Source organism: Sorex araneus, chromosome 4, assembly GCF_027595985.1.
Source record: "Sorex araneus isolate mSorAra2 chromosome 4, mSorAra2.pri, whole genome shotgun sequence".
Classification (NCBI taxonomy): Eukaryota; Metazoa; Chordata; class Mammalia; order Eulipotyphla; family Soricidae; genus Sorex; species Sorex araneus.
This window is the reverse complement of record NC_073305.1, coordinates 209,557,920-209,581,797: the sequence shown is the minus strand read 5'-3', so window position 1 is coordinate 209,581,797 and position 23,878 is coordinate 209,557,920. Positions and strand designations below refer to the sequence as shown.

At 41.0% G+C, this 23,878-nt stretch overlaps 2 protein-coding genes across 2 annotated transcripts in view; one reads left to right on the top strand and one right to left on the bottom strand.

The window, feature by feature from the left end:
- Positions 1–670: 670 nt before the first annotated feature.
- On the bottom strand, positions 671–13,784 carry ANKS4B (ankyrin repeat and sterile alpha motif domain containing 4B). The gene is made up of 2 exons (XM_004604104.2): positions 13,621–13,784; positions 671–1,754 (listed from the first exon to the last, which is right to left on the bottom strand). The coding sequence occupies exons 1-2, from the start codon at positions 13,782–13,784 to the stop codon at positions 671–673; spliced, it is 1,248 nt and encodes a 415-aa protein (XP_004604161.2).
- A 1,645-nt stretch (positions 13,785–15,429) lies between these two features.
- Positions 15,430–23,878, top strand: part of ZP2 (zona pellucida glycoprotein 2) — a 35,175-nt gene continuing 26,726 nt past the window's right edge. The window contains exons 1-2 of the mRNA XM_055136794.1: positions 15,430–15,473; positions 22,422–22,585. Coding sequence (XP_054992769.1) covers positions 15,430–15,473; positions 22,422–22,585 — 208 coding nt within the window. The remainder of the gene's footprint in view (positions 15,474–22,421; positions 22,586–23,878) is intronic.

Sequence of the window (23,878 nt, the reverse complement as noted above, 5' to 3'; positions counted from 1 at the left end):
TCATGTAGAGTTAGGGCCCACCCTTGAGATTTTTTTTTCTTCTTTAAGAGGTCCTATCATCAAGTATAGTCAGATTGAGGGGTAGAACTTTAACAAATGAATTTGGAGGGAAGGGATTCAGTCCCTGGTAACCAATATCCTATTTTTTTCTTCACTCCCCTGCCTTCCATTTTCTCTTTATTCCCAATGACAGACGTTTTCATTCTGTAATAGAATCCACAATCTGACAAAGAATTACAGTAAATTAAGTTGGGCTTCAAACCTCAGGCCAGTGAAGAAACTTTACTTTCCCCCAAACTGGCAAAATCATAGCACTAAGGACTAAAGTAGAGTTAGAATCGCCAGACCATAAGAATTAGAAAGTAAGCACCACCCTAGTGGGATGAGACATTATACTTTGAAGTATACAGAATTTGGAAAGTTCATAGAGGTTTTTTTTTACCTTCCCTGTCACCCCTGGGTCTTTTCTATATTCAAAGATATCACAAGGCTAATTAAAGAGCAATGTCTTCTTATCCTTTTCAGGTTTCCTAGAGTTGCTCATTGGTTGTTTACTTGGATATTTGAAAGCCATTTCCACTGGCCGAGTGTACAGGGCAGGGGAGTGTTACCTGGAGTGCTTCTGGTGGGTCACAGCACCACACCACATGCCCTCGAGACCACACACCCCTCAGAGACTGGTGTCCACTAGCTTCCCCGACTGCTGGATCACCTGCTTCCTTCTGTTTATGGCATTCAAGACCTTCTTCCTGGGCCCCAGCTGCATTTGTATGCTCTGGAGGTCCTCATCAGAGCAAAGCAGCAGAGCCTCTAGGTCAATCTGCTCTCTCGTGAAAATCGGAAGGAATTCTTCCAGGTGGTGGGACAGCAAGAACACTTCCAGCGGCGTCGCGTCGACCACATCTTCCTCCCACTCCACCTCGTGCTCCGCCCAAGGGAGATCCTCGTCAGGGTCGTTCTCCTCTCCGTCTTCCAACGCTTCGGCCTCATCAGTCTCTGCGGCTCCTGGTCCCTGGAGCAATTCGCTGGACATCCTAAACCCCATCTCCCTCTTGCTCTCTGAGATGTCATCGGGGTTCGGTATCCTATTCCTATTAAACATAATATTTCCCAGACCTGGGCGGTTGAGAATGGATTCGTACTGGACACTGTCATCATCCTCGGCGGGGAACTGCAGCTTCTCTTTGAAGTCCCCCGAGACGTCCTCGTCCTCCTCCATGAACACTTCCATCACGTTTCTCTGCCCGCTTCGGCTGGCCTTTCCAGCCTGTTCCGCTGTGTCTTTGTTCTTCTTGAACTTCAACTTGAAGGTGTCTCTGATGCCTTTCGAGAGAGACCCGAACGTGCTGGAAGCAGACGCATTTGAAAGGGATGAGCTGGAGAAAGTGCTGTTGGAAGAAAGAGTCCCAAAGTCCTCTTTATTGTGAGTGCGGGCCATCTTATTCTGGTGCTTTTCCTGGAGCTTCTCACACTCTTTGATTTGCCTCTTGGCGTTTTTCTGAGCCTGCTCCTTCAGCCTGGTGACCCTCTTGGGGTTCATGATGTTCTGGTTCCTGGCAGCCTTATCCAGGAGAGCAACACATTCATTCTGCTCTCGGCTGGCGGCGGCATCCAGCGGAGACTGCAGGTCATTATCCAGGGCAAAGATGTTGGCACCAAAGTTGATCAGGAAAGAGACACAGTGAGTGTGACCATTGGAGGCTGCATAATGTAGAGGAGTATTTCCCCAGATGTCACATCTGTCGGGGTCCCCTCTAGAAGAGAAAACAAAGATGCATGCAGTTTTTTATTTCTCGGAACCTGAGGTCCCCCCAGATAAGAACAAACGTGAAACCCAACATCCACACTGATTCTTCCTTGATATTCTCAAAGTTTGGTTTCATCCCCATATTCCATAGTCAGAAAAATAAAGGGCCCATCTCTCCTTTTTCTTTTCTTTCTTATTCTTTCTTTTTTTTCTTTTTGGGTCACACCCGGCAATGCACAGGGGTTACTCCTGGCTCTGCACTCAGGAATTACTCCTGGCGGTGCTCAGGGGACCATATGGGATGCTGGGAATCAAACCCGGATTGGCCGTGTGCAAGGCAAAAGCCCTCCCCACTGTGCTATTGCTCCAGCCCCCCCCCATCCCTTCTTTTCCTTCTACCTTCTAGAAACAAGAAAATCCTTCTAAGAAACTCTCTAAAAGAGCGGTATTCATGTCTCATTTGGCTAGAATAGGGTTAATGGCTAAGGGAAGAGAAACACAGCTGCCTTGTTTGATTTACTTCACTTAGAAATTTCTCCCAAAGCTGGCATTAGGATTGCCCAACATTGTTCTCGTAAATATTTAACAACTGGATCATGGAGCAAAATATCAAATGCTGATTTATAGTGTGTGACAATTTCCTTGATGTAAATATGTCATCATGATAAATTCCAATTTATTATTGTGGCGTTATGAGTTACAAATGTGGAAGTGAAATTCATTATACATTCTTTCCATTGTATATGCATACATATATGCCTATGTATATATTCATATATAATATATGTGCCTAATATTAATAACTTATTTAATAGTATACCCAGAGCCTGGCAAGCTACCGGTGACATATTTGATAGGCCAAAAACAGTAACAACAACGTGCTCTTCGTGTTTCTGGAGCAAGCAGATACCATTGAGCTACACTAGCACATGACAGGGACAAACGAAGGTGTTACTGGCGCCCACTCGAGCAAATCGATGAACAAAGGGATGACAGTGATACAGTGATAAATGTGATAAAATAATTTAGAATGTGATAAAATAATTGTGAGGTGAGGAGTTTTTGAGTATTAGGTTTCTAATTTAAGTTATTAAAGTATAGGCTCATATAGTTTCTTTTTACTAATAGATGTGTTTAACTGATCCTCAAAATTCCTGAAAATTTATCAGTCATCTCTCATGAACCGCACACCATTGCTACCCTCCCTTAATCACTTGTAGAGAAATAATTGAGTAAAATTGGGTCTCTATCAATAATATAGAAAGGGACGGATATCAGAGCTGGAATGAGATAGTACAGAGGATGAGGTGCTGGTTTTGCAGGGGTAGACCAGGGTTTGATCCCTGTCTCCCAATATGGTGCCCACACCTACCAGGAGTGATCCCTGAGCACAGAGCCAGGAGTAAGTCCTGAGCTGTGTACCCAAAACAAAACAAAACAACAAAAAAGAAAGAAATGGATATTGAGTAGGTAGTAAGCGCTCTGTTACAACCATGGTTACTGCAAAGGATAGAACATATTTTCTGGTTCCTTAATTTTTTCCCTATGAGAGTAACATAATCACAGAAATAGGTATTATGGTATGTGCTCAGTAAATATTTGTGCAATAAATGAATCTACTAGAATCCTGTCCTAACCCCCCCCACCGTCTCTTATACTTATGCCTTGTGTTACAAGCAACACAAATAAATAACAATTTATTGTTAACTATGGTCTGTCTCCAGCCACTACTGAAAAAAATCTGAAAGTACAAATGGTATCTTCTAATTCCTTCTTTATTTTTTTTAATTAAAAAAATTTTTTTTTGCTTTTTGGGTCACACTTGGCGATGCACAGGGGTTACTCCTGGCTTATGCACTCAGGAATCACTCCTGGCCGTGCTCAGGGGATCATATGGGATACTGGGAATTGAACCCGGGTCAGCCGCGTGCAAGGCAAACGCCCTACCCGCTGTGCTATCGCTCCAGCCCCTATCTTCTAATTCTTTCGACTGGACCCCTAGATAGAGAGTTTACTAAAGTCTCCCCAGACAATTCTACGGAAGGAGAAGAGAGAGCACTAGAAAGCCTGTTAGCATTTCTTGTGAGCCGAAAAAGAGATGGAAAAGAAGACCAAGTTCTAATGGTGGATGTGTGACAGCGCTATAAACTCTCACTTGCCCATTTTGTTTTGTATTGTTTGGAGGGGAACTTGGGGCCACACCTTGTGTTGCTCAGGGATGACTCCTAGTTCTGTGCTCAGGGATCACTCCTGGCAGGACTCAGGGGACCACATGGGGCTGGAACCTGGGTCAGCCACTTGCAAGCACTATAGCCCCAGCTCTGGCTTGGACATTATTACTCAAAGTTTGGTCCCTGGGCCACCAGCAGCTGCAATAACAGTATCACATGTATGTTTGATGGAAAGGCAAAATTTTGTACCCCAGCCTAGATGCTCTGATTCAGAATCTGAACATTTAATAAGATACCCAAACGATTTCTAAGCTCATGACAATTAGAAAGGGCTGTACTGTTTAATGTCACCTAACTGGTGTTTTATAATTCTGTGAACCAGATTTGTAGCTCCTCTGTGGAAACTCTGGTTTCCTTATGCTTTCTGGCTACAAAGCACTTAGACTTTCACTAGCTACCTAAATACCAACAATCAATCCCAGTGTTCTTCTTAGAGAAGGAGGAAGAGAATAATTATCAGAGTGATAACATAAGACAACAGGTGCTTAATGGATTTGTCTAGTGCTATATAGGCTTCAAGGCTTGACCCCAATGCTGACACAACATATTCTTGTGATAACATATCACCTTTTAGACCAGAGAGAGTTCCGGGTTTAGGCACTTGCCTAGTATGTGGCTGGTTTGAACCCTGGCATCACATATGGTCCATAAACACTGCCAGGAGTGATTCCCTGAGTGCAGTCAGGTGTGGGGGAAAAAAAACCAAACAAACACTGTTTATTCTTTTGCAACTACCTACCTTTTTAGAGAGGGCCAGGCATAGAATGACTGTGCTCATTTTGGGGATACAAAATAATAATAGTATGTGAGTAATATCCAAGGACAGATGAAACAGGGGCCAGGAGGACTGCCTCATAGTTGGAAGCTTGCCACAAGAACAACGTAGAGGGTGGAGGGCAGTTAGAGAAAGGATCACTATGACAATAATAGTTGTAAATGATCACTCTGGACAGAACAGTGTTGAAAGTAGGTAAAAGGGCTGGAGCACAGCAGGTAGGGCATTTGCCTTGCACGCAGCTGACCCGGGTTCGATTCTCAGCATCCCATAGCACTGCCAGGAATGATTCCTGAGTGCAGAGCCAGGAGTAACCCCTGAGCATCGCCGGATGTGACCCAAAAAGAAAAAAAAAACAAAAAGAAAGAAAAGTAGGTAAAGAAATACACATGATAACATTTCAGTACCTGTATTGCAAACAACAAAACACAAAAGGAAAGACAGAGAGAGAAAGAAAGAAGAAAAGCACTGAGAGAGGCAGGCAGGGGGCAGGGGTGGGGTGGGGGAGAGTAATGGGACATTGGTATTGGGAAATGTACACTGGTGAAGAGATGGGTGTTGGAACATTGTATGACTGGAACCCAATCATGAATAACTTTGTAACTGTGTATCTCATGGTCATTCAATTAAAAAAAACTAAAAAAAAAATAAAACAAACAGAGCTTTTCAGTAAGGGTTCAGTGTTCTGGTGCATGAATTGAGCTGGTTACTTTCTCATAGAATTGTTATGCATTCAATTAGTTAACATATAAAAGTCACTAGGGGGGTGGAGCGATAGTACAGCGGGTAGGGCGTTTGCCTTGCATGCAGCCCATCCGGGTTCAATTCCCAGCATCTCAAATGGTCCCCCAAGCACTGCCAGGAGTAATTTCTGAGTGCAAAGCCAGGTGTGACCCAAAGAGAAAAAAAAATCACTAGAAGAGTGTTTGGTGCATTGTAGCTATTCTATCAATTAGCTATATATTATCATTTCTCTTACCACTAACCTCCTAATTCCCAAGTCCCTATATATTTCCCCTCACCCCATCTATTAAATGTTCTCTCCTCAGCACTATGAGAGTGATTATGCTCACTTGACAGTTATAGCCTTGTGTAATTTACCAAGTACGTATACCCTGTTCCCCCGGTTCAATAATATGCCCAAGAGAACAAAGTCGGTGTCTTTTTGGTCTTCTGTATCACCCCTGCCTCCTAGTCTCCCACTCCACCTAAAGAAGCCAAGCAGGTAACGTGATGAACTAATTAGGGGCCAGGTTCAATTCTTTCAACAAAGCCGTATTTCAGTGCAAGCTCCTTGCCGAGAGACAGTGCAGAGCCCAGCACTGGTGGATGGAACTCTTGACTTCAAGCAGACACGATATTGCTTCCATTTTTTTTTCCCCCAAGCAAAGACAGAAAGCCATAATCTCATGTGGTGTTTTTCAAAACTTTTTTAATGTGGGCTCAAATTTAAAAGAAAAACATACTGAAGTCCAAAGAAAACAGATTTGTGCGCTAGATCCAGCCCACAGGCAGGCAGCTGGCAACCTCCCAACTGAGCAGAGAACAGCATGAGCAGAGCCACAGATGGGTCATGTGACGTGTCATAACTGGGAGATCCGAGAGTATATACCTCAGTGTGACCCGTGTGTGTGTGAGGATGGGGCCCCGGGGGCTTCAGGGCAAAGAAGAAGGAAACTGGATCTAAAGAAAGCAAATATTGAATAACGCTGTTCTGTTGGGCAGCCACTTTAAAGATCGCTCGACTTTTTTCAACCTTAGCACAGTTGTGTATCTTAAAGGAAGACTGTCTCGTGCCCAGAAATGGAGTTGGACTTTGTATTTATTTTAACCAAATACATATTTAAGTGAATCCTTAAGTAACCCAGACATCAGAGGGATTGTACATCAAAGACATTACTGTAAACATAGTGAAAATATTGATTCAATTTTCCCAAATTATTCTTGGATGAATTAAAAAAAAATCATTGAGGGGAATGAACTGTGATGGGGGATTAACAGGGCACAGAAGGTTTTAAGTTTGGATTAATTCTACATGCTTATGGGCCAAGTGGAGTCTTTTTGTCTCAAGGGATCTTGAATGATCTTCCAGGATAGGCAGAAGAACCTGAAGAAAACCTGAAAGGACCCCTAAGATATGTCTTCTTTCAAGACTATTTCAAATACAAAATTCCAGAATTTCTGACAAAATTCAAAAAGTTAATTTATGAGTTTTATAGTGCATTTAAACTTTTTCCCTGCGTAAATTCTATTTACAATTTTCCAAGTTGATGAAAAAGTGTTTTCTATTGACAACTTTCACGGGATCCCTTTCAAATCAATCTTGTCTCTCAATCCTTGGTGTCTCACAGAATTTTTTAATAGAACCGTTATAATTGCCTTCCAGTAGGAATTCATAAGCTGGTCTTCCTCTGCCCCCAACACCATATAATTATCTGAGTTCATATTGATGCTTCAGCATTTCTTTGGCCAAATTCTGTCTTGTGTTAGTTACATTTTTCCCTATACTTTTCTCTTTTCCCAAAGAGAAGCCCACAAAAGAAATGTTAACATAATCGAATTTTGTTCTTGTTTCTTGGTGGATCAGTGAGTGCATTTGGGCAATCATTTATTTTGTCAATTTAACTTTCAATTTTAATTGATTTAAAATAAAATTTTTTTCAAGTAACTGGGCAATAATGTTTAAAGTTGTATTTGTATTAATGACACTAAATAGGACAAATCCTTCTATTAAATTATTTTGAGCATCTAGTCTACTTTGATTTCTCCTTTTGACATTTATTTGATTTTCATGACATTCCCAGAAAAAAACATAATTATAGAAATTTTATATGAAAATGAATATTCGAACTCATTGTTCTGAGGAAAACAATGCATTACCACTTTTTCCCCTATAAGCTTAGCAATGATTAGGAAAAAAAAATAGCAAATTGGCAAGGATGTCAGGAAATTTAAAGAGCTAGGAAAAACCTAAAGTGGCTCAAATTTCCTGGCACCGCCTGTGCCCCCAATCCTTTAAAACATGATGCCCTCTTAAATCAACAGTTCTGCCTTTAGAAAATTATTTTAGGAAAATCTGAGAACCATGTGCAAAGATGAATGAACAAGGACTTTCATTCCAGCTCGCTTTGCACAAAGACTGGACTCAGGCATCACGAACAAGCAATGGCTTAATTATGACAAGACCTTGGAAGAGAACATCACACAATCACTAGATTCGGTGCTCAGGGGGCTCAGAGCCACACCCCACAGTGCTGGGGGAAACATCCCCAGTGGATATGCAAGCTGGGCTTCCACGTGTAGACCAGTGCTTCGGCAAGCTGTCTTATTGTATTATTGGCTTATTCTCACGGGGAAAAGTCTGAAGAAAATATTCTTAACTGTTGATTATCATAGAACTTGGATAATTTTCACCTCCTTAAGCATAACTTTCCCAAGTGATGTGAAATGTTACAGTAAATGTGTATTTCCTTGCAGAACTTAAGAGATCAGAGCTTAGTTTGCAAGTGGAACACCCAGGGTTTGATCCCTTGCACTTCCTGGTCTCACAAGAGGGATGTTCTGAGCACCAGCGGGAGTGGAACAAAACACAAAAATTAAGAAAAGGAGAATCAGGGAAGAAAAATAAGCTTGTTTATTTTAGATAATGAAGATAACTAAAAAAAATACATGCATACTTAAAAGCCAAATGAAAGTTTGCATGCTTAGGGATAATATGTTATTATCTATTGAGTTTATTGATTAGTGAAGTGTTTATAATTATTGATGTTGTTTAATAAATAGTTCTATTATCATAGGTATCCCCAGTATATAAGTGGGGATAGAATGTTATTATTGCCTTGTATCATGTAATTGGGGATAGCGTGTTATCTTCATTGATATCTTGAAATTAAGAAATTGAAATTAAATAAATTAAAATGAAATCTAATGAACTAAATAATAATGAATTAAATAAATAATGAACTAAAATAATGAACTAAGTAATAAAATAAATAATGAAATGAAATGAATTAGAATCAAATTAAAATGGAAATAAAAATTTTAAATGAAAGAAAAACAGTTTTCAACAAAGCCTGAATTTGGATATTAATGCTCATCACAGGACCCATTGTCTCATAAACACAGATCAGACTACAGTGAACTATAATGATTCATTAGCCTATAATTCGCTTTTTTATTCATTTTATTTACTTGCCCTTTAAATATTATTATAAACTTGATTTCACACAGATCCCTAAAGATCTATTATAGCCAAAAAATGGAGATAGGTCCAGAGAGACAGCTCAGCTGGAGTGCATGTTCTGTATAAAAAAGCCTGAGTTGTTGTTGTTGTTGTTGTTTTGGGGGGGTGCTTTTTGGATCACACCCAGTGATGCTCAGGGGTTACTCCTAGTTTTGCACTCAGAAATTACTCCTGGCAGTGCTCGGGGGACTATTTGGGATGCCTGGGATGGAACCCGGGTTGGTCATGTGCAAGGCAAAGACCCTACCAGCTGTACTATCACTCCTGCCTCATAAAACCTGCATTTAATTGGCGTTTGCCTTGCACGTGGCCAACCCAGGTTCGATTCCTCCGTCCCTCTCGGAGAGCCCAGCAAGCTACCAAGAGTATCTTGCCTGCATGGAAGAGCCTGTCAAGTTACCCATGGCATATTCGATATGCCAAAAACAGTAACAACAAGTCTCACAATGGAGCTGTTACTGGTGCCCGCTCGAGCAAATTGATGAGCAATGGAATGACAGTGACAGTGAATCTCCAGCACCAGAAGATTTTCTAAGAACCACCAGGTGTGGCTACACCTACTCCCCCTTGAGCCCTCTAGAGCCCCCTCGAGTCCACTCTGCAAAAAGGACAGGCAAGCCCCCACAAGACATTTATTTCCACCTACATCAGGTCAAACTGACACAGGGTTTTAACTACTTCTGGAGAGAGGAAAAAAGAGAGCTAGTATTATTTACTAAAATTTATCAGAAGACAAGCAATAAAGAAAAACTAGGAAAAGTGACTTAGAATAATTTTTGTGCTCATAATCAGTGTTTAATAAATACAATTTACTGAACAGATTTTTCACATTGCATTGATTTAAAATTTCTATGACAACTAAATGGGAAAGGGTAGACTACAAAACATTATGTTGGCACAAATGACTAACCAGTTGGAGAATGGAAAATTGGATCATAAACTTCAACCTCAAATTTAAGTAACTGATATATAAATTTTTTAAAATACGGGGTTGGAGAGGTAGTATAGCAGAGAGGTTACTTGCCTTGCACAGGACTGACCTGGGTTTGATCCCTGACATTACATATGGTCCCCCAAGCCCCACCAGGAATAATTACTGCCTTCAGAGTCAGGAGTGACTTCCTGAGCATCACCAAGTGTGCCCCCCCCCAATAAATAAATTAAGTAAAACATGAGGACCAGAGAGATAGATAGTACAGGGGTTAGGGCACTTGCCTTGTGATCAGTGACCCAGATTCGATTCCTGGTATCACACATGGTTCCCCAAACCCTGCTAGGAGTGAATCCCTAAAACAAGAACCAGAAGACCTGAACAATGCCAGGTGTAATCCAATATCCCAATAAATCAAATAAAACATGAAACCCCAGAAGAAAATGTCAGTCAATATATATGTATGACCACTCAATTAGAATGACAGTAAAATTGAACAGATTTCAATATATAAAGACATGTAGCACTGTAGCACTGTCATCCCGTTGTTGTTCATCGATTTGCTCGAGCGGGCACCAGTAACGTCTCGATTGTGAGACTTGTTACTGTTCTTGGCATATCGAATACTCTGTGGGTAGCTTGCCAGGCTCTGCTGTGCAAGCGGGATTCTCTTGGTAGCTAGCCGGGCCTTAAAGACATGCATGTTTAAGATACATATTTAAAGATACTTAAAATATTTGTTGCCAAAATATGAGTAATGAACTGTGAATATATATAAAATATTGACAAGAGAGGATCTGGAGAGATTGTGCAATGGGTTAGGATATTTTCCATGGACACGGTCAACTTGGGTTTGATCCCCACGACCCTGAGCTCTGCCAGGAGTGAGTGCTGAGCACAGAGCCAGGAGTAAGCTCTGAGTATCCCTGGATGTGGTTCCCAAACCAAAATAAATAAATATACACATAAATAACAAGAGACTGATACTCCAACTTTAAAAGGCATCTTTTCTATAAATCAGTGAGAAATGTTAAACTCAATATAAGAATGGCAAAAGTGTATATAGTTCGTACATTCTTAAAGCACATGCAGTTCAGTGGACCAGAGAGATAGTACAGCGGGTAAGGCATTTGCTTCACATGTATTTGACCTGGGTTCAATTTGGCACCCCATATGGCCCCCTAAGACTGCTAGGAGTGATCCCTGAGCACAGCCAGGAATAGGTCTGAGCACTGCTGGGTGTGGCCCCCAAGCAAAACAAACAAATAAACAAACAAACAAAAGAACATACAGTGGAAATTCAACAACCACTAAACAAACAAATAAAAAATCCCACATTTTCAGCTTTACTGCTAATGAAAGATAAATATTGGGGCCAGGAGCTGGAGTGATAGCACAGCGGGTAGGGTGTTTGCCCTACACGCGGCCGCGGCCGACCCAGGTTCGATTCCCAGCATCCCATATGGTCCCCCAAGCACCACCAAGGGTAATTCCTGAGTGCAGAGCCAGGAGTTACCCCTGTGCATTGCCAGGTGTGACCCAAAAAGCAAAAAAAAAAAAAAAAAAGGAAAAAAACAACAAAAGATTTATATATGAGGTACTTATCATAGCACAATGTAAATTTTAAAAATCAAATTGTTTAAGAGAAAGTTGACCAGGCAATAAATTCATTGATTTGAATACTAAGGACCTCCTAAGTATTAAATTATAAAAATATATATATAGGCATGGGAAGTAATATACTGAGGGGTTAAAAAAAATAAAAACACCCTGCCAAAATCATTTATTTAATATATACTATTATATTTATGTAGGGAAAATATGTTTGTATATTTATATATGCTATATAAACATGCATATATCATATATATTTGCACACATCATAAATATAACATTAATGTTTACAGTATGGCACTTAGGGGTTTTTTCCTTATAATTTTGTGTGCAAATGTATGGCTTGATTTTTCTGGGTTCAGCTCTTATGTTACCTTTGTATTTGTATCAAAGTTTCAGTAAGATTAAAGGGGCTAGAAAGGAGAAATTAATCAGAAGAATGGCAAAATAACTACATTAAAATTAGTTATATTAAAACAATTACAAAAGAAAAAAATTAAACAAGAAAACATGCAGATACACAAGGAGAAACACAAACACAGACATGGAGAAGAGAGACAAAGAGACAGAGATACTGAGTATCTAGTTGCTGCTACTTTAAGGATTCCAGTCTAGTCTCTTAAAAATCTATCCTCTTCCAACTCAAACCACATCCAGCCAAACTCAACCTCCTCAGCTTCCAAAATGCAGTGCTCCTTACCTATTCATACCTTATCTCTCAAACCCCAGCTAAATGGCTCAGAAAAGAATTCCAGCACTTCCTCCTTGTTGTCTATGTTATTTATTTAGCTCCCTCTAATCCGCTCCCTCCTCTTTGAACCTATACATAACTGATTTAATTTGCAATCCCCTCTCACATCTGAAAACTGAATGCAGGAACTGTGTCTCTGTTGAAGTTAACACCCAACAGCACAAAATGGCCGACACATCGGAGCCATGTAGAAGTTAAATGGGTGTTGAATTGAAGTTGATTTATTTAACTGCTTTCGTTCCATTCTCTTTTCTTTTTCTTTCCTCCTCTTGGGTTATAGGTTTTAGTACTTCTAGTCTCTTTGGTAAGAAGCAGGAAAGAAAAAAAAATCTGGTGATTTCTGTTAATAGCCTGGGTTGGGCATAGGAGGTTGTGTGAGGCATGCATGATATATGTATCTGATGGGAAGAGAAGTAATGAAGATAAGAAAGGCTAATGGTTCCTTTTATAGCTTATAAAACAAGCTAGCCCATCTAAGAATAATGAGTCAGTATTACGTTAGGATTGAGTATTAATATAAGGTTTTTTTTGGATTTTAATTGTACAGATAAAGTCATCAATGGCACAGATTTTTAAAAAATCATTAGTTCTAATCAAGATTAACATCTTCAAACAAAGGAAATCAACGTGTTCTTCTCACAGAGCTGTTTGCAGGGGGTCTGAGCGATATCACAGTAGATTGGATGCTCGTCTTGCATGCAGCTGACCTGGGTTTGATCCCTGGCCCTGTCTATTGTCCCCCGAGCACTGCCAGGGAGCGATCCCTGAGAACAGAGCCAGGAGTAAGCCATGAGCACTGCCAGGTCTGGCCCTCAAACAAACAAAACATAAATAAATAAAGTAGAGCCATTGGGGGGCTGGAGGCAATAGCACAGCGGGTAGGGCGTTTGCCTTGCACGCGGCCGACCCGGGTTCGATTCCCAGCATCCCATATGGTCCCCTGAGTAACTGCCAGGAGTGATTCCTGAGTGCAGAGCCAGGAGTAACCCCTGTGCATTACCGGGTGTGACCCAAAAAGAAAAAAAAAAAAGTAGAGCCATTGGCCTTTCATGGAAAAGATTTAAAGACACAAAAATAAAATACAGCGCCTCCCCCCCAAAGCAGGTGTCTCTAGAACTCAGGACCTCTCTGTCTGGGGCTCCGAAGCCGCGAGCCATCCCTGTGATGCCAGAAGTGGAAGGAAAGCAGCTCTAGGCAGTCTCTCCTTGTCTAAAAGGACAATTATTTAGCTGGTCTTGAAAGAAAGGAAAGCGTTTTCATTGGCTTCGCTGCCTCTCACAAAATCCAACCATAGTCATTTCCGACCCAAACCAACAGGTTCAACTTACCCTCTGCTGCAGATGATTTCCAGGGCTTCCAAGTTCCCATGGAAGGCCGCCAGGAGCGTGGGAGTCATGCCATCCTCATCAGACAGATTCAGGTCCCTCCTGGTAGCCTCTTTCAAAATTTCCAGGTAACTGTCACTGGCAGCTTGGTGGTAGCGAGTAGACATTTTTCCCTGCTCACCCGTGCTTGGCCAGGTGTCACTCTTGGGGTAGAGCAGGATGTCAACGGAGCAGCCTTCCAACAGAGTTGGTTAATCAGTGACAAGGAAGAGCGTCAGCGCAGGGCAAAGCTCATTCCAGCCACCCTGCTTCTTGGCCGGCAGCCAGAGAGGTTCCCAGCGCTGAACTTGGACTTTTTCCCCTATGGGATGGCCGTGGCATAAAACACGGAGAATTCTTGGATGTTCTAAGACACCTTTCCTATTTTATGTCTGTCAAAAAAATAAAAAATCTTGAATGAGCCTAGATCACCCTTGACCTCAGAGTTTAGAGAGGAGAAGGACAGCAAAGGGAGAAAATCAAGGCGGGAGGGAAGAAGAGAAAAGGAAATAATGGGGGAACAGGGCCTGGACTTCGGTTGTAGTGGGGGTGTGGGAGGCTGGCATGGCTATCTGTCCAGTGCACGCTAAGCAACGCTGAAGACACGAGATCTAAGCTGCAGCCACCAGGACTTTGTAATGTGTTAAGGTGATGTGAAGAGAGGGTAGGAGACGGGGGTGGGGGTGGGGACAAAAAGGACACTAGTGGAAGTTGACACTGTGGGTGGAATCATTGCTGAAATATTCTATGCCTAAAACTCAACTCTTAAAAAAAATTTGCAAATCACAGTTCTTTAATGAAACAAAAATTATTTTTTAGAAAAGTCTTGAATGTAATATTGGTAATACTGAATGGAATATTTAATGTACTATGGTAATTTAGACAGAGACTGTAGAAAATAATTTGCATCCCCCAAATCAGAAATGACATAGTTTACTGCAAAGATAGATTTGTTAAGCTATTTTACTAATCTATAATTTATATACTGTAAGGCTCATTTCCAGGGTACAATTCAGTGTTTTTTTAGTAAATCTACAAAGTTCTGGCCATTATCCACAATCTAATTTTATCTATCGGCCCCAAAACATCTCTCATGCTGATTTTTAATTGTTCACTATTCTCACTCCCAACCTCAGGAATCCACTAATCTGTTTTCTCTCTTTAAAGAATTGCTTTTAAATTGGAATTGTATATAATGAACTTATACACTTTTGTATAGCTTTCTATTAAGATTATCATAACTTTTTTTTTCTTTTTGGGTCACACTTGGTGATGCACAGGGCTTGATCTTGGCTCTGCACTCAGGAATTACTCCTGGTAGTGCTGGGGAGACCATAAGGATGCCAGGGATTGAACCCAGGTCGGCCGAGTGCAAGGCAAACGCCCTACCCGCTGTGCTATCTATCTGCTCCGGCCCCATGATTATCATAATTTTTAAAGTTTATCCATGTAGTAGCATGTAACAGTATCACCTTTTTATTGCTGAGTAATATTCTATTCTATTAATAAAGCAAATTTCTTTATTCTGCAGTAGAGAGTTATCATGTTACAATTTTTATATAACTTTTAAAGAAAGTTATATAAAAAAGAAATAAATAAACAAATTATTTCTAAAGTGGCTATATCATTTTAAAGTTTCATGAGAAACATATGAGAAGTCAATTTCTCTGAATCTTTTCAATATGTATTACTGTCTGTCTGTATATTCAGGCCTATTCATGATGTCTCACAATGGAGGCGTTACTGGTGCCCACTCAAGCAAATCGATGAACAATGGGGCGACAGTGCTACAGAGCTATTGTGGTGGCTACAAAGAGGTAATCATTGTAGCTTTAATTTGCATTTCTCTAATGACTAATGGCATTGAATACATTTTAATGTATTAATTTGCCACTCCTCATCTTATATTTATTTCTTTTCTGGTATGACTTGGTATGTTATTGTAGAGTTCTGGGGATGCTCATAAAATTTTCCACATAAATTAATAGCGATAGCATCTCATCCCCTCTCTCTCCACAGGCCTCCCAAATCATCGCAAATAAGGACAAAGTATTTTAGATGATGGGATACATCTGACTTTGAGGTAGACTGCTATGAAATAATCAAGCAAGGGATCTATTGCCATATGAAGAGACTGATGAGGGTGATAACACAATAGAGAAAGGCATGAAAATGGGAGCAAAGGAAAAGGACAGATTCCTAACGAAGGGAAAGAGAAAACTAGAGATGAAGGACAAAAAGAAGGAAGAGCTTTTTGACTCTAGAAATATTTATCAATTGCCTTAAAAACAGTTCTTATGTAATGGTAAACATCTGAGGGTGTGGGTTTTTTTTTTTTGGCTTTTTGGGTCACACCCGTCAATGCTCAGGGCTGACTCCTGGCTCTGCACTCAGGAATCACTCCTGGTGGTACTCAGGGGATCATATGGGATGCTGGGAATCGAACCCAGGTCAGCCGAGTGCAAGGCAAACGCCCTACCCACTGTGCTATCACTCCAACCCCAAAACATCAGAGTTTTTTGTTTGTTTGTTTTTTAATCTTGGAATCCACTGGTATTTGCTTGAGAAAATGTTTTCCTTGAAAGAGGATGGGTGGAAGAAGGAGGGAAAAAGGCAAATCCATATGAAATTGAAGATCCTCCCTAGCCATCCCTTCAAGTTTGAGAAAGAGAATTGAGCTTGAAGCTGAAAGTGCTGGAGTTTTTAATGCTCTGGAACAAGTTATTCTACTGGTGCCTCTCACCATGTCTTTGTGAGTCGAATTAGAGTTTATTGCTTATGCGGGATGCTAACACTTGACTTTCCTTCCCCAGTGCCTGGACTTATATTTTCTGATGAGAAATTTTGATAACTATAGGAAATGGCATATTTCAACCGGGTGTGATTGTGTTGGTTTCATAGAAACACGTATTAAGTCTGTTTTTCACAGTATGCTGATGAATTCTTGATGAGATCAGAGAAGCACACGCTGTCTTGCACACGGAAGGTCAGACTTAAGTGGCAATGACCCTCCTCTGAATGGTTCTATCTTTTTAATTTAAAAATAATTGGAAATAGGGGGCTGGAGAGATAGCACAGCGGGTAGGGCGTTTGCCTTGCACGCGGCCGACCCGGGTTCAAATCCCAGCATCCCATATGGTCCCCTGAGCACAGCCAGGGGTGATTCCTGAGTGCAGAGCCAGGAGTAACCCCTGTGAGTTGCCAGGTGTGACCCAAAAAGCAAAAAAAAAAAAAAAAAAAAAAGGAAATAAAATGTATTCATAAACTAAAATAAATTATTGAAAAAAAAAAACACCTCTATCCTCTCATCAATCTCCCTATTGGAACCAACCCCTTCTGCCCTTACCTCCTGATACAACTGTTATATTATATTTTAATTCAGAGAAAAAATTATCCTCCCAGTGACTTTTCTGCCCCACCGGTGGCTACTTGGATAAGTTAGCTATACTTCCTGCTTTGTTTTCTCAAAGCCCTAAACACTCAACTCATAACTTGGTACCTCAAGCATATATCTCTGTTATGTTGCAAGGATCCTTTGCCCAAAAACAGTTTCTGCCAATGACCAAAGGAAACATGCTTAATCAGCCCTTGGAGAGATTTTCCCACCACTAGGTCTTCTTCCTGTAGAGCAATGGCCTTTTCAAGTCTTCATCCTTAGGTTTGTGACTTTGTATTCTCTTCTGCCACAATACCAGCTGCCTGAAAACTGAGTTATCTAAGCAGATATGCCATCAACCTGGGAATCTGACCATGGCCCAGAGGAAGTAAAACTTGGAGAAAGGAATTATCTAGGATTTTGACTTAGTCAGAAAACAGAGTTCAGGGGCCGGAATGATAGGGCAGCGGGTAGGGCATTTTCCTTGCATGTGGCTCACCCAAATTTGATCCTCGGCATCCCGAATTGTCCTCTGAGCATCGTCAGGAGTAATTCCTGGGTGCAGAGTCAGGGGTATGCCCTGAGCATTGCCTGATGTGTCTCCCAAACAAACAAACAAAACAAGAAAAAAAGAAAACAGATTCTGTGTTCCTTTGCTCAGTGAGAGGCAAAGAAAGAACAATAATTCCAGTCTGCCCCAAGAAAAACCAGTGCCAGCTAAGTGAAAATCGAACTTCTCCCCCACTTGTTTTCATGAAAAGTGTTCATTCACTGCTAATTGGGAAAGAAATTCTACAGCTTGTGCAGCCCAGAAACACATATTTTTATTAATGAGATTGCCCCTTTGTATCTCAAGAAATTTGGCTTTCGAAAACAGGCTAGATTTGTTCTCCAAAGCTATTCATGTCTAATTACAGAGGTAATTCACAAGTACAGACAGGAAGTGCATTTTTATGGAGTAAGGAAAAAGGAAAGATCTAAGCAGAACACTTACTGTTAACAAGATTACTTTATCTAATGAGTATCTAATTATGAATTTTAATGAAAATAAAAGCAATAACAGGAAATAAAGAAAATTAAGGGGGATTACAATAGCCCTTTTATTGCCTGGACTCAGAAAAGTGCAGAACCAGGCATTATTAACCCAGTACTGTATGTGTTGGACATGGGCTAATTAATGGGAAATCTATTCGTTCAGATAGTCAAGTGAACTATCTGGAAAATATTCTTTAGATGTGAAGTTTTTTTCTCTATTGCACAGGAATAAAACGATTCAGCCTATTTGATGTGAGTTTTTCTAACTCAAAAGAAGTTTCATTTTGCTTCTCATTTAAGCACACATCGCTCTTAAAATAAGGAGAAACTTTCTCACGTCAAAGGTCCTTGAAGTTGATGTCCTTAGAAATACTGTTAAAATCAAACATAAAACAATCAAAGGAACCAATGTCTGCTGTCTTGTTTTTTGCTTCTCCGAATGAAAAGGTTTATGAAGTTGGGTATGTTTGACTACTAAAATCGCAAGGACCCTAAAGTATTGATTGTGTTTAATTTATTTGCAATTTATTCACATAAGCTTCAACCCATTCAAAGCCCTGTTTTTCTGTCAGAAAAATAGACAGAGCCGTTATTGTACCATCTGGTTTACATGAGGAATCTCTTGGCATCTCTTAACTGCACATTTTATAAATGTTAAATCCCAGATGGCATTACATTGTAACAGTAGAGAGTTTTATAAAGGTCTCAAAAAAACAAATTATTTAAAATGTGAATACTGGATAGTCAAAGTAGAAACTATGAATTTAAATCATGCACTTGAATCAACGGATCCCGACATCCTAGCAAATTTTCTTTCCTCATGTCTTTTCCTCATCCTAATTAATTGTTAGTTTCATAAATTAAAAATGTTCACCAATATAACCAATCCAAATCATCACCTCGTGGCTCTTTTCTTTTAAGATGTCACAATTTACTTCAGGAGAGGTATGCTCTATCACTCACCTGCAGATCATCAGATTCCGTAAAAAAATTCTATTAAAAAATTCCATAAAATTCAGGGGTTGGAGCAATAGCACAGCGGGTAGGGCTTGCACGCAGCCGATCCAGGTTTGATTCCCAGCATCCCATATGGTCCCCTGAGCACCGCCAGGGGTAATTCCTGAGTGCAGAGCCAGAAGCAACCTCTGTGCATCACCAGTGTGACCCAAAAAAAGCAAGAAAAAAAAATTCCATAAAATTCTCTGAAAGGGGCTGGAGTGATTCCAGCAGGTAGGGCATTTGCCTTGCATGGGGCCAACCCAGGTTCGATTCCCAGCATCCCATATGGTCCCCTGAGTACCGCCAGGGGTAGTTCTTGAGTGCAGAGTCAGGAGTAACCCCTATGCATTGCCAGGTGTGACCCAAAAAGCAAAAAAAAAAAAAAATCTGAAAGCTGAAAGTGGACAAGGCAGATTAACAAATGTGAATGCCTAGCATTGTGTTGAAATAAAGCCAGCATATAGCAGTGATTAAGAACACAGATTCTTGTGCTGGAGAGATCGTACAGGGATTGAGTTGCTTGCCTTGCATGTGGTCCACCCTGGTTTGATCCCTTATACTGCATATGGTCCCCTGAGCACCACTAGGAGTAATCCCTGTGCGCTACTAAATGTGGCCCAAAACAAAACAACAACAAAAAAACAAATGAAAGAACTGGTTCTTTAGTTAGAGACTGAAAAACTTTCACTGAGCCAATCAACCAGTGATTGGATTCTGCCCTTAATTAAGCAGAGCCTAGTTTTCTCATCAGTAAAATGAAGGTGATTCTTTTCTAGTTATTAGTTACAGGACTTTTGCAAGATTACTGAGCTGTATTAGATATTACTGACTATATATTTGTAAAGTAGTTCCATGTCGGATGAATACTTGGTACCTAATGAATGTAAATTAGTAGTGGTAGTAATAGTGTTGTTGCTGTTTTATTATGTTATAACTGTGAGCATATATTGTTTTCCTTTGCCATTTGCGGGAACTCAGCGAGAAGTGTCACGTTTAAACAGTTATGTACCTAACTGCTTCAGCCAAGGAGGAAGGCACAGGGTGGAAACTCACAAGACCGTTCACATTCCAGATATTTTTCTCCTCCCCCTAACCTTCCCTTCAGTGTTGGGAAGCTGAACAGAGACTGTTAAGCTTCAAAGGTTTCGGTTACCTCTCCCAATACATTCTGTCATACAAAACACCAGGCCCCACAGAAACCTGTCATACTGGCTGAGGCAGAGCTGGGGAGGTATAAAGGCCCTTTGGTACTCCACTGCTCATGAGAAGCCTGCCCCACGGCTCAAGGGAAGGAGCTGGGCTCCCAATCAAACATTTTCTCTTAAAGAAATGAAACCAATGTTTTAAGTCCAGCTCTGTCCCATAATGCTTTTCAGATCACAGAACAAGAACCGATCAGCTGTGGATTTATTCTCACTGACAGTAATAGTAGAGTGATAATACCAGTAGTTGAAAGGCAGAAAGTCTCTCCCTTTTTAAGTCAATCATATATATACATATATATGTATGCATATATGGTATTTTTCCTTCCCTCCTTCGTTCCATCCTTCCTTCCTTCCTTCGTTCCATCCTTCCCTCCATCCTTTCCTCCTTCCTTCCTTCCTTCCTTCCTTCCTTCCTTCCTTCCTTCCTTCCTTCCTTCCTTCCTTCCTTCCTTCCTTCCTTCCTTCCTTCCTTCCTTCCTTCCCTCCTTCCTTCGTTCCTTCCTTTGTTCCTTCCCTCCCTCTGCCTTTTCTTTCTTTCTTTCTTTCTTTCTTTCTTTCTTTCTTTCTTTCTTTCTTTCTTTCTTTCTTTCTTTCTTTCTTTCTTTCTTTCTTTCTTTCTTTCTTTCTTTCTCTCTCTCTCTCTCTCTCTCTCTCTCTCTTTCTTCCTTCCTTCCTTCCTTCCTTCCTTCCTTCCTTCCTTTCTTTCTTTCTTTCTTTCTTTCTTTCTTTCTTTCTTTCTTTCTTTCTTTCTTTCTTTCTTTCTTTCTTTCTTTCTTTCTTTCTTTCTTTCTTTCTTTCTTTCTTCCTTTCTTTCTTCCCTTCTTTCTTCCTTTCCCCCTTTTATTTTGGGCCACACCAGAAACAAAACAGTTCTCAGAGCTTACTCCTGGTTCTTCGCTCAGGGCTCGCTCCTGGCAGAGCTTGGGGAACTATATGGGGTGCTAGGAATTGAACTTAGATCACATGTGTACAAGGCAAGTGCCCAACCCACTGTACTATCTCTCCAACCCTGAATATCATTAGATTTTTTTAAGACTCCTCTTTCTTTCCATTCTCAATAACAGCAATTGTAGTCTACTTTTGTTTATTTCTTGTTTTGTTGTATTCCTTATCCTGATACAATAAATAATATATGTTATATAGTCACATAAAGCTATTTCAATTTGGGAATTTGTTTCTGTGAAACTGGCAAACTCCAGAGTGAGCCCTTGAGTTACTGTGTTTAAAATTGGCATACAAAAACTACAGATATTTATGAAGTTATAGTTATTAACATAACAGCATTTAGAACTTAGTTTGGGGTTCTATATCCAGGCCTCATGCTGGCTTCTCATTGGTTCCATGTATATCACCCTCGGTTTACACTGGTCTCTCGCTGGCTCTTTCCCCTCGAAGTCTCAGGGCTGATGATGGCCAACTGGTCTCTCAAGGATGCTTTGTGCTCTGTCTCTCTTTAGGGCTGATTATTACTCTTTGGTTGCCTGGATTCTTCAGCCAAGAGCTGTGGGTAAAAACTGCTGCTTTTCTGGGGCTAGAACCATTGTATAGCAGATAAGGCGCTTGCCTTACACGCAGCCAACCAGAGCTCATCATGAATAATTCCTGATTTCAGAGCCAGGAAGAACCCCTAAGCATCTCCTGGGTGTGACCCAAAAACAAGCAAACAAACAAACAAACAAACACAATGGAAAAAAAAACCAATCTGCTGTTTTTTCTGCTACCTTCTCAGGCACCATCTGTCAGGGCTGGGAGCTAAAATCAGGAAGTTGTCTGACCTATGATTCCCTTATAAGTGATACTACTCCACCCCTTATTATTTATCTAACTGGTTATCACACATGTAGGCAAGATTGAAAATTGACAACTAAATGAGCTAGGTTACATGGTTACCCCTGCACTTCTACAGTAACAACTTTCTTGGTTTTGGGGGAAAGAAGAGACCCACACCCAGGGGTGCTCAAGGGCTAGGTGTCAGTCCTGGAAGTGCTCAGAAAACCATGAGCAGTGCCAGAAATTGGCCCTGGACCAGCCACATACAAGGCAAGCACCTTAATCCTTTACCATATCTCCAGCTCCTATCTGAAAATTAGCATTTATTTTTCAGCTGCCATAACTCCAAAAGGCTTAAACCACAGAATTTTTTCTTGCAGTTCTGGAAACTACAATTCTGAGAACAAGATGCTAACAGGATGGCTTTCTTCTGAGGGCAAAGAGGAAAAGATCTGCTTCCAGACTTTCTTCTTAGAAAAGTTCATCTTCCTTCTCTACGTGCCTATGTTCGAATACCCTCCTAGAAAGACACCGGAAGCTGCCAGTCGATGCTAACAGCTTCCTTTGAAGATAATCCCCTCTAAAAACCTGATCTCCAAATCCATGCTCACATTTTGATTTGTACTGAATTTGGGCACAGGACACACACACACACACACACACACACACACACACACACAAACACACACAATCAGCTTCCAAGGGCCTGGAGGGTTTCTGGATAAGCATCCAGCACAGAACTGGTGGCACAGAACTGTCACCCAGAAGGTTTCCATTTCAGTGCCCTTGAAGCAAATCAAAAACTCAGTGTCCAGTTGAAAGAAAGAACTTTATTGGTAACAAGCCCACAGATTGGAAGATGTGGACTCATGTCCTCAAAACAATCATCCTAGGGCTGGAGCAATAGCACAGTGGGTAGGGCCATTTGTCTTGCACACTGCCAACCCAGCTTCTGTTCCCAGCATCCCATATGGTCCCCTTTTTTTGTTGTTGTTGTTGTTTTATTTTTTTTTAATTTAAATTTTATTGAATCACCATGTGGAGGGTTACAAAGTTCTCAGGATTATGTCAGTTATACAGTACTCAAACACCCTTCCCTTCACCCGTGCCCATATTCCATCACCAACCACCCCATTATACCTCCCGCCCCCTCCCACCCCCCCAGTCCCCGCCCTTGTAAGTGATAAGATTCACTTCGTTTACGCTTTATCTTGGTTACAGTCCATGTTTCAACACATAATTCACTATTATTGCTAGGGTTTCCCCCAAAAAAAGAGAAGACAGTCCCACTGTCAAGGAAGCATTTGATGGCTCTCCATTGCTGAGAATGTAGAGATATTAAGTCCCGCTGTTTGTTACATAACTTTTCTATTTTTTCCCCCCTCGTCCCGTGCCACCGAGATCACGCCTGTTTAGTAATCACCACGCTGCCTGACAAAGGGAAAACAAACCAAAAGAGATGGTTATTTCTCGTCATCAGCCGGCGTGGGGCTCTGGCTTAGTTGATAGTCTGGTAGAATGTCTGCAAGCAGTTTCTGGAACCAAAAGTAATACGCTGGTATCGGCCCCGGCTCAAGATTCCACCAGCGTCCCGCTGTTCCAAGTACATAATAATTTATTCCCTTGTATCCGATTCCCACGCCACCAGGTCCGTGTCAGCTTAATGGACATCATACTATGGTTAACGCCACGCCGCGTTTTTTCCCGAGAAAGAAGGATATTTCTTCTCAGCCGGCGTGGGGATATGGCTTAGTTCAGTCTATAGAGATGGCTACCACTTTGGTGGCCTTCAATATTTCAGCAAAAGACTTACTATTCTTGTTAGGATATCACACCA